General features: G+C 41.9%; 1 protein-coding gene across 3 annotated transcripts; it reads right to left on the bottom strand.

Annotated features, from left to right (window-relative positions):
* Positions 1-4,164: 4,164 nt before the first annotated feature.
* On the bottom strand, positions 4,165-10,501 carry IL10 (interleukin 10). Of its 3 annotated transcripts, XM_027871495.1 has the most exons (5): positions 10,221-10,501; positions 8,785-8,844; positions 8,316-8,468; positions 6,666-6,731; positions 4,165-5,292 (listed from the first exon to the last, which is right to left on the bottom strand). In XM_027871495.1, the coding sequence occupies exons 1-5, from the start codon at positions 10,467-10,469 to the stop codon at positions 5,200-5,202; spliced, it is 621 nt and encodes a 206-aa protein (XP_027727296.1). In that variant the 5' UTR covers positions 10,470-10,501; the 3' UTR covers positions 4,165-5,199. The 3 variants fall into 3 exon arrangements, with proteins under 3 accessions (XP_027727296.1, XP_027727298.1, XP_027727297.1); XM_027871497.1 differs by lacking the exon at positions 6,666-6,731; XM_027871496.1 differs by lacking the exon at positions 8,785-8,844.
* Positions 10,502-10,715: the final 214 nt, after the last annotated feature.

Raw genomic sequence — 10,715 nt, 5'->3', positions numbered from 1 at the left:
TTTCCTGCAGGAGGCATTTCCTGGTTCTCCCCACTGTCACTAGCTTTTCTCTTTTTCGTTTACCCTGTCAATGTCTTAAGTATACCGTTTTTGGGAGGCATGTTGTCTTCTCCATTAGAATGTGAGCTTCTTCTGTTTTTGCTTTTCTTTGTATCCCCAGAAGTCAGCACAGTTCCTGGTACAATGTAAATGCTTAATAAATGTTTATTGACTGCCTGCCACCTGCCTGGATAGCTGGTCTCTTCGTCTCAACCATCCCTTATTGCCTCCTCATTTCATATATACCCTGGACCAGGGGTGTACTGGGGAGTCAGGTTCATGAGAACCTATTGTTAAATTTTCAGTGAAAGCATTTACACTACTCATTCCAAGGCATTTATAGCATACCTTAGGAAATGGCAAGGCTTGATTTGTTTTTTTGTTGATTGCTAAGAAAGTAATGGGAAAAATACTGGTAGTGCAAGATTAAATTCACAAGTGTGTTGTGAGTACATTTTGTCCCTTAGAGAGCCAGTTATTAAATATTTACCAGCATATTCCTTTCCTGGGCCCGCAACATTCTGAGAAACTAAATTTTTTCCTTTAGATCTATGTTGACTATATGTGTATTACAGGAGTCTTTGCATTTCAAGGGAATGTATGTCTAAGAATCTATCTCTAATGAAACCACCCAAGGGGAATCCCTTACTACATACTTATTTTGTTGTTTTTGTTGTTGTTCAATCATTTCAGTTGTGTCTAACTCTCCATGACCCTATTTGGGGTTTTCTTGGCAAAGGTATTGGACTGGTTTTGCCATTTCCTTCTCCAGCTCATTTTATAGATGAGGAAACCGAGGCAAATGGGGTTAAGTGACTTGCCCAGGATCACACAGCTAGTAAGTCTCTGAGGTCAGATGTGAACTTAGGGAGATGAACCTTCTTGACCCCAAGCTTGGCACTCTGCCCACACACTTGTTGCTGGTCCTTAAAAGAGAGATTGGAAGTTATTGGATATTCACTTGAAATTTTCCTCTGTCGATCTTAGAACCTGAAAGCTCAAAGACCTGTAATCTGACCCCTTACTTACTGCATAGATCCCCATTCTAGTGGTGGGCTAAACTAAATAAGGCAAAATTGAATAGGAATAAAAAAATTAATTCACTTAGATTCATAAGATCATAGATTTGAGAATGGAAGCCACCTTTGAGGTCATCTATTCCAACCTCTTAATTTCACAGAGGAAAATGAAGTCTAGAGAGGTTAAGGATAATTTGCCCAAGGTCACACAAATAGTGAGTAACAGAGGCAAAATGAACAACAAACAACTTTTAAAAATTAACAAAAAACTCCAACAACAACACCCCCAGCTACATGAGTACAGGAGTGGGGAGAGGGGTAGTTAGAAAATAGTTTACTTAAAAAATACTATGGTGGGGGGCAGCTAGGTGGCGCAATGGATAGAGCTCAAGCCCTGCAGTCAGGACGACCTGAGTTCAAATTCGGCCTCTGACACTTGACACTTACTAGCTGTGTGACCCTGGGCGAGTAACTTAACCTTGATTGCCTCACCAAAAAAGCAAAGCAAAAAAAAAAAAAAAACAAACTATGGTGAGTTCTTTTGGGCTGAAAGCTATAAGCTAATGTGATGCAACAGTTTAAAAATTAATTTCTATTTCTCCCTTACTCTACTGTCCCTATGATATCATTGCTTTAGTTATTAATTTCAATGATACAGGTCACTATCTTCTCATACCTGCCTATGCTGTGTGAATTTTGTCCACATTCTACCATATGTGAACCTATGATGGACGGGGGGAGTGAGCGTTGAAAGATTCATTGAAAGATTTAACAACATTGTTTACTTTGTTCATCTACCTTCTGATTATTAGTATCAAGTGAGCAATAAACCAGGAGATGTATGCCCATAGAATGTGTTCACTACTTTAATGGAAGAAGTCCTGTGCAGGGTTCAAATCAAAAAGGAATTCCCTTCAGAGGGTGAGATCCTCACGATGTCCTTGTTTGCAGATGGCACTGTGCCAATTTCATTAAGCCCTGGAACTTCGGAGAGCCTCCTGAGTTGAGCTTAGATCACATTCATAGGAGGGGATGATACACAATGAGGGAGGTGGCCATTCCACTGATTTCTATTCTGTTCTGACAACATCTGGAAATTCATGTTTAGCTCTGGGTGTCACCTTTAAGAAGAGACATTAATGAGAGAACACATCCTGAAGATGGTGACCAGGATGATGAGAAGACTATAAACTATGACATATGAGGAACTGAGAATGTCTAGCTTGGAAAAGAGGAATGGGATATGACAGCTATCTTCAATTATTTTAAGAGTTGCATAAGACAGAGACTAGATTTCTTTTTCTTGGCCCCAGAGGGTAGAATTAGGAATAATGGGTGTGAATTAAACCTCTATATTTAGACTTGATAAGAAAAAAATCTCCAACAATTAGCACCATCTTGAAATGGGATAAATCTGCCGTGGGAATGAAAGCTTGGGTAGGGGATGGAGTAGAAGCTTCTGAAGTTTCTTCTAACTTCAAAATCTATAATTAGCATTTTGGTCAACCAGATCCATCTCAGGTTGAATTAGCAACAAACTAGAATGCTTTTTTTTTATTTTTTAAAGCAAGCTGCTCCCTAGCTATGTCTCTGCTATTCTATATTTGTGCAGTTATTTTCTTTTTTAAACTAATTATTTTATATGTAAACATATTAACATATAACATATAAACATGTAAACATATTGAATTTAATCTTATTAGCTTTAGCCCATGCTTCCAGCCAGTTGAGTTCATTTTGAATCTTGATTCCCTCTAAGTGATGGCCCGTATGTCATCTAAAAACTTGATAAATATATATGCCATCCATGTCGTCATCAAGGTCACTGATAAAAATGTTAAACAGATTAGAGCCAAGAACAACCTTGGGTCACTCCAGCAGAGATCTTCCTCCTAGTTGACATTTATCCATCAATGAATACTTCCGGTCTAATCAATCAAGTGGGCACCTAAGTGGCTCAGTGGATAGAGTGCTAGGCCTGGAGTCAGGAAGGCTCATCTTCCTGAGTTCAAATCTAACCTCAGACACTTACTAGCTGTATGACTCCGGGCAAGTCACCTAACCCTGTTTGCCTTAGTTCCCTCATCTGTAAAATGAGCTGGAGAAGGAAATGGCAAATCACTTCAATATATTTGGGGTCACAGAGAGTCAGACACAATTGAACAACAATCATTTAACCAGCTATGAATCCCTATAATGTTTTGTGATCTAGCCTGTATCTCTCCATCCGGCCAACAAATATATCATAAGAGACTTAGTAAAGAAATTTCAATAAAGATTGAAATTCAAGTGCTGAAACTGCCCACATGATCTCCTGGTCCAGAACTCCTTCCAGAAAATGGAAGTGTAGTAGGAAACCCATAATGGAGAGAGGTAACAGACCAGAGCAGGGCAAATGCATCTCTTTTATAATGGGGACTGCTACTATGGCAATCTCAATTAGGCAAAAGTCACAGAATCATAATTTTGGAATAGGAAGGGCTGTCAACATCCATCCAATCCATTCCAGCTTATCCAAAAAGTGCTCATTTAACCTCTTCTTGAAGACCTCCAATGACAGGCAACTTAGTACCCCCCTTTCTACTTTTGGAGAATTCTAATTATGAGTAAGTTTTTCCTGGCATCAAGTGCACATTGATCGCTTTAAAATTCCCATACATAGTTGCTGTCTCAGTCCTACGTGGCCAAACAAGACAAGTCCAATCCCTCTTCTATGCAACGGACCTTCAAATACTTGAATATAACCATCAAGCTTGTCTTGTGTTTTTGCTTCTCTAGGCTTCACATTCCCAGATCTCTCAAATACTTCTTACATAGCACGAACTCTCAAGGTCCTTCACTGATCTGGTTGTTTTCCTATAGCCAGTTTATTGTTTTACTTGAACTGTAACATTCAGAACTGAACATAATACTCTAGATGTGGTTTGACTAGGAAAGAGTGTGGCTGTACTGTTTCCTCTTTATTCAAATAGCCCAAGATCATATTAGGCTTTTTAATTGTTCTATGTTGAGTTGAAGTCCACGAAAATCCCCCAGATCTTTTTCAGACCAACTGATATTTTTCCATGTTTCCCTCAGTTTGCATCAAGAACATGCATTTCACAAGTGTTCTTTCTTTTTTATTACAAAATAAAATTCTGATACAAAATTATACCCTGCAATTCCCAGAGGAATTTTATAGCTCTTAGAATTAAAACTGAGTTCTATTAGAACCAAAATCAGGTCATTCAAAATAAAAAACAGTCTGTGTCCTCCAAGAATGAAGCATGTAGCAGACGTGAATGGGGTATGATAAGAGGGAGCTGTGGTGTGATGGGATTTCAAGATAATTAGGGAAAAAAAACCCTAAAGTCCCTCTTGAGCATGAATCAGATTATTGGTAGAGTTGCCCAAGGCATTTGTCAGTTCCCCTTTCTGAAGGAGGAAAAAGAAGTCATGATGACAGCAGGTCCACGAGGCTGATGCATGGTGCTATGGAACTCATGCTGGACTTGGTGTCAGAGGCTCTGGGTTGAAATTCTTATTCTGCCATTTACTAACTCTGTGACCGTGGGTAAATTACTTGAGCCTCTTGGATCGTGGTTTCCTCCTCCATAAAATGAAGGGGTTGGATTAGATAACTCCTAAACTCTGTTCTAGCTCTGCTTCTAGAATCCTATAATCCTAGGCAAAGGGACCCAGAAAAAGGACAAAATTTGACTGGTGAGAAAGTGGAATCCATTAGTCCTCAAAAAAGAATCTAAATACATGTACATATATATAATATGTATATACACACACATATGCATATAAATACATATACATATATATACATACAGCCTATAATCTGTTTTTTAAAATACACAGGATGTCATCCTATGGATACAATGTAACAGATATAAACAATAAATAGTTTAAAAAATAAAAGATATCTTCTTTCTAAATAGTTCAAAGACAAGTTTGATAAATAAATAGAGATGCTAGATGAGGTATTGAGTGAAGGTAATAAATAGCCCAGCGGGTGAGGGGAAGAGACATCACTGGGGTTTCCAAAACCAGGCTCATTTCACGTGGAACCCTGGCATCTAGATGTGGAGGTGCCTCATTCTCTTCTAGTTTCTAACAGAGGCACCATCTTGGTTTTCCTGGTTTGAGGGATCTCTCAGTTTCTGATATGCGTCGTCAAGTATTCCTCCATGTAGTTGATGAATATGTCAAAATCCCCCATTGCTTTATAGACTCCTCGTTCCTGGAGCTGTACAAGGAGGAAAGAAACATTTGGTCAGAATCTAGACCTCTCATATTCTAGCTGGGCTAGCGAAGTCATGCAGTGGTTTAAGCACTGGACCTACAGTCAGCAAGACCTGAATTCAGATCTGGAACTCAGACACTTCCCTGGGCAAGTCACTTAACTGCTGTCTGCCTCAGTTTTCTCATTTGTAAAGTGGGGATTATAATAACACCTACTTCCCAGGGTTGTGGTCAGGATCAAATGGATGCAAAATGAGCACTTTGTAAACCTCAAAGCAGCATATAAATACTATTATTATTATTATCTCCCAAAAGCACAACCCAAACCTCATTGAGCACAGTAAGAGGGCTTCTCAAAGCATAGTGGCATGGCTATTGGGTGACCTGTGGAACCACTCATCCTTTTATAACTTCCCTAGGAGGGGAGGGAATAGCTGCAGCCCTTGTCCTTGCAAATCATATGCACTTGTCTGATTTTCTCTGAGGGAAGTTTTTGTGCCCCCTTCATCTCATCCCTCATGAAACTAGTTTGTGAGGAAAAGATTCGTTTCTGGGACTCAGTTTCCTCTGTAAAATGAAAGAACCATTTTAGTTTGTAGATACAGAGCTGAAAGGCACATCATAGTTCATCCAATCCAAAGCCTTTATTTTACAGAGAAGAAATCTGAGGACCACAGATTTCCAGGGTCACAAAGCAGTGTATTAGAGAGGGCATCTGAGCCTTCTGAATCTATATCTGTCTTTCTTTCCCATGCAGTAGGCTGTATCTCCTTTCAAAAACTTTAAATCATAGGATTTCTGGTGGCCGGATGAATTAATTATGAGCTGGTTCTTTCTTTGTCAGAGAGAAGGAGGTATCAGCCTCCCCTCACCTCTCAAACTATGACTGCAATGGCTAAGGTAAGTGTAGGTGGCAGGCAGAATGAACTCAGGGCTGAGACAATGCCTGCTGTGTGCCTGAGTAAGCCCAGGGAGCCTGTGCCACTTTTCACGTCTGTTCCCTGAACACGTGACGATTCTCTGCTCACAGCTAGACTGTGAATGCTTCTGGAAGAGAGGAGCTATCTTGCACTGCCCCCACTGCTCAGTTATGAGGTGTTCACCAGCTGGTGCATCAACCGACCTTACAGACTTGTGAGTGCCTTGCGGAGTCATTTAGAAACCCTCAAAGACACTTCACAGAAAACAAAATGTGACCAAGACAGCAACTTCTATCTGACACCATTTGCTGAGTTCCCACACTTGCCTAGGGAGGCAAAGGGACAGGGGGGACTGTTAGGCCAAGTGGGAAAATTGGGACAGCTTGGGAATGGCGGAAACAAATTCCCTGTGCAATGTCCCGTTCACCTCCATCACCTCCTACTCAGCAGGACTCACCTTCTGATAGGTGCTTTTGACTTGCTTGACAACTTTGCTCCTGTCTTCACAAGGCAGGAATCGGTGCTGTAAAGAGAGAAGCAAGGTCGGGTGAGCGAGGCCTTCCAGGGTGCTTTGTAATCTCAAAGGCTGGGGGTCAGGCCAGCTAGATAAAGGAAGGGGGCCCCTCTCTTCCTGCTTCAGAGTGGGGCACTCAGGCAGCATCAGTCTGATTTCTTCATGTCCTGTGGACATCTGAGCCCTGCACACCCATCACCTCATCCTTGCTTAGAAGGGGGTGAGGGATATTCACTTTTTTTTTAATAGAGGGAGATAACTTAGGCCCAGAAAGGATGAAGTGGTCACATGGGGATTCTCAAGTCACATGTAGGGAATCCTTGGCAAAACTGGGATTACAACTCAGATCTATTCTCTCTCTACTCTGGGTTTTACCCTCACAACAGAGATGAGGGTGGGACCCTCTAACCATCTTGTAAGATGGTTACCTCTAAACCCTCTAAACATCTTGTAAGACAGTAGAACCAGCCTTAAAATTTAGCCAGTGGCCATACTGGACACAATCTGCATAGCTCCATGTTCTGATTTCTCTGGATGAGTGTGTGGAAATGAACAAGCAAAGGAAGTGTGTATGTGGTTTGCAGGGGGGAGGGGATGCCTTTATAATTTCAGTCAGAAAAATAAAGAAGTTCAATATTTATCTATGGGCACAGAAACTCATTGAAAGGCCCAGTTTTGGGCTTTTCTGAAGTGAAGTGGGTTGGTTTCTCACCCCATACATTTCCACTTTGAGTTCTGTTCCAGAATAACTTAGAAATGATAAGTCACTAGTATCCCCACAGTAAAAAAAGGAACAATTAGGGTACTATTGTTCCTTGTCTGGGTTATTTTCCTAGGAGCTTGAGGGGCTCAGTCTCCCCAAGATCCTTCTTGCCCAGGGCCTCATCCAGAATGTTAAGAAGTCAGTCTGCCAGTGAAGTTCAGTGATTCCTAATTGTGTGTGGTGGTGGGGGAGTCCCAGGGGAAGGGCCTAGGGGAGGTGGAAGGAGAAGGGCAAGGGGGAGCTGTTAATAAACTCACTAATGACTCAGAAATGACAGGAAAGCTTTTTGCAAATTGCCAATGCTATGTAAATGCTCAACTGTCTCCCTTCCCTTCCACCACCCCCAGTGAGAAACAAATAGCTGATCAGTCTCTCTGTATTGCTGTGTTTGTGTATGGATGTCTACATGTGTACATGGTTGTATATGTATCTCTGTGTGTAGTTGTGCAGGTAAGTCTGTGTGATTGAATGTCTTTCTGTGTCTATTGGTGCATATATGGTTGTAAGTCTCACTGTGTATGCCTTTGTGTGTGTGATTGTATGTCTCTCGGTGTTATTGTGTCTCTGTGTTCATTTGTGTGTTTGTGTATGTCTCTATGTGGGTGGATGTGGTTATATGGTTGTATATCTGTATATTGGTTGAATATGCAGCTCCATGTGTAGGTTTCTGTGTGTATGTACTTGTGAGTTTCTTAGTGTGTCTCTGTATATGTCTTTTTGTGTGGTGATGTGTTGGTGTGTCTTTCTGCATGTATGTGGTTGTGTATTTTTGCATGTGTGTATATGTATGTGGTTGTATGTATTTCTACCATATATCCTCTCTTACTCACACAGCGTTTGAGTCTCAGTCTCAGTGCCTTCAGTTTCTCTCCTAAGGAGCCCACGTTCTCTTTGACGTCCAGCTCATTCTTCTCTGCCTGAGGCATCACTTCCTCCAGGTAAAACTGAATCATCTCTGACAAGGCCTGGCAGCCCAGGTAACTCTGTAAGGATGCAAAGTCGGAGCGGTTGTGAGGGAAAGATAAAGGGAAAGGGATGCTAGATGAACTCTAATTTGAAATCTCTCCCCCTAAGGTGTCCTGTGGAGATGCTGAAAGCCCCATTCCCAGCCACTATTCCAGTCTTTAGCAGGGACTGTGGCCTCCCTTGGTGGCTAGGCTGTGGGTGAAGGTGTCCTTTGCAGCTTCCCTTTTTTTTGGTACCAAGGAAGCAGACAGACCTCCCTACAGCCAATAAGTAAATTCAAATCTGCTTTTTGAGCCCCAAGGTGTATTACCCCAAACATGGAAAAGTCCTCACCTTTAATTCTTCCAGCAAAGATTTGTCTATCAATTTGGTTTCTAGCTTGTCTCTCGTTTGCTGCAAGAAGCAAAGAGTTAGAATGTACCTGAAGTAACCATACACCCTTGATGTTGCTGTCTCTTGGGTTCCCATTTTTATGTCTAGAGGTTGAAGATGTATTTCAAGGGTTGCTGCCTTGGAGGGCCCTGGCTTAACCAAATAGGAACTCCAAACAATTAGGTTTAGTAGAAGATCCCCTTGGAGTGTTAGCTACTTGTGAGTAAGAATTGGTTCATTCTTTGTGTGTTTATTCCCAGAGCCTGGCACACACGTAGTAAGCACTTAATAAATTGATTGATCGATCCAGCATGGCTGGATCCACAAATTAAGCTAAGCCCCATCCTCGTGCTGGCCCTCTCTCCACACCATATCCTATAGATTTCCAAGTTAAGATGAAGTCCTGACTCAGCACTAGAGGAGGGTTTCCCAGGCTTGACTCTGTCCAATAATTCTCTGCTGACTTCAGCAAAGCTGCAAGCTGCTCTGGTTAAAAAGGCCACTCACATCACCCAAGCTGGTCCCCAATGGTTCTGTTCTTTTGCCTTCAATATCCAGTGCTTTCTTTCCTCTTCTACTAGAGACACCCAGCCCCAAGTGCTTAAGGATCCCAGGGAAGGGATGATATCAGTTGGCATAGGTTTTCTGAGCAAGTGCCATAGAATCACTGGATTCTATGAGAGCCGGAAGACACCCTGGAGGTCACCTAATCCAACCTGTGCTTAAAAATATCTATTGATAGATAGCCCTCAGAGCCTACCAATCAATCTTTAGGACAAGGGGAGCTCTTAAAGGAGAACTTTGCAGCAGGTTGTGTTGTGAGAAACCCAGGTACTTCAGAAGAGAGAGGGGGAAACCAGGAGGAAAACCCACCAAAACTAACAACAACTACAAAAGCCACTGTACTAGGAATCAAGAACTGGGTTGAAATCCCAGTTTAGCCATCAGTACAGCCGTGTCCTTGACCTTTCCAGACCTCAGTTTTCTCCTCTGTAAAAATACAAGGGTTGTGCTAATGAGCCATAACACCCCTTCCCAGGTCTAATAGTGCATGATTCTCTAAATTTGTAAGATTGCATTTTTGGTGGACCTCAATAGATAAATTAGTGGGTGTGTTGCAAAGCTTGGAAATGTCAGAAATTATGTATTGATTATCCATTCATCTATGTATGTATGTATGTGTATATGTGTGTATGTATGTAACTATCTATCTATCTATCTATCTATCTATCTATCTATCTATCTATCTATCTATCTATCGATCTATCTAGTGGCAGGGCTTTGCCCAACTTATTGAACTGATGGTGAAGCATGGGCAGAAGGGTTAGCCTCAGTAGGGATCTTGTTCAGGGCAAGGACTCAAAAAAGGGAAAGAACAGGCAGGTGGGTGTACTTACAAAGTATATCTTCACATTTCTGAAGGCTGCTCGAAGGTCTCGGAGCATGTTGGGCAATGTGATGGAGAAATTGCTGCAGTTGTCCTCTGAGGCAGAACTGAGGCTGGAGCCAGTCAGGCAAAGCAAGCTGAACAGCAGCATCAAGGTAGACATGGTAGGGCTTTGGTTTGTCTCCTGGGGGCTGGCTGGTAGCTCTGTTTTGCAAGAGCAAGCCCTACTGGTACTGTCCTTCACTTTGCTGGTCTTCATTTATACTCAATGGGGACTATCCCTCATTCATAAAAGCCACAAAACTCATTTCCGGGCAAGAGATTTTCTAAGTACAGCCCCTCCCTTTCCCTGCCCCACCCCCAACCATCCCCCACCGCCTCCACTGAATTGGAGTAGAAGCTCTGATGCTTTGAGTTTATGTGAGTATGTATTTTTTTTTTTAAATTTCTGCATCGCAAGCATGTGGTCGATCTGTACACTTCTCCATTAGGGCTATTTTTAGGG

The sequence above is a fragment of the Vombatus ursinus genome, unplaced genomic scaffold, assembly GCF_900497805.2.
Source record: "Vombatus ursinus unplaced genomic scaffold, bare-nosed wombat genome assembly UNPS02014798.1, whole genome shotgun sequence".
NCBI classification, from domain to species: Eukaryota; Metazoa; Chordata; class Mammalia; order Diprotodontia; family Vombatidae; genus Vombatus; species Vombatus ursinus.
This window is presented reverse-complemented; position numbering and strand designations above follow the sequence as displayed.

Bases quoted from the DNA above. Each gene is read 5' to 3' on its own strand.
- IL10 (XM_027871495.1), bottom strand. From the start codon at position 10,469: ATGAAGACCAGCAAAGTGAAGGACAGTACCAGTAGGGCTTGCTCTTGC. The intron at 8,845-10,220 runs GTAAGTACACCC...TGCTTCTTGCAG, and splicing joins GAAATGTGAAGATATACTTT to CAAACGAGAGACAAGCTAGA. The intron at 6,732-8,315 runs GTGAGTAAGAGA...CTCTCTTTACAG, and splicing joins GACTGAGACTCAAACGCTGT to CACCGATTCCTGCCTTGTGA.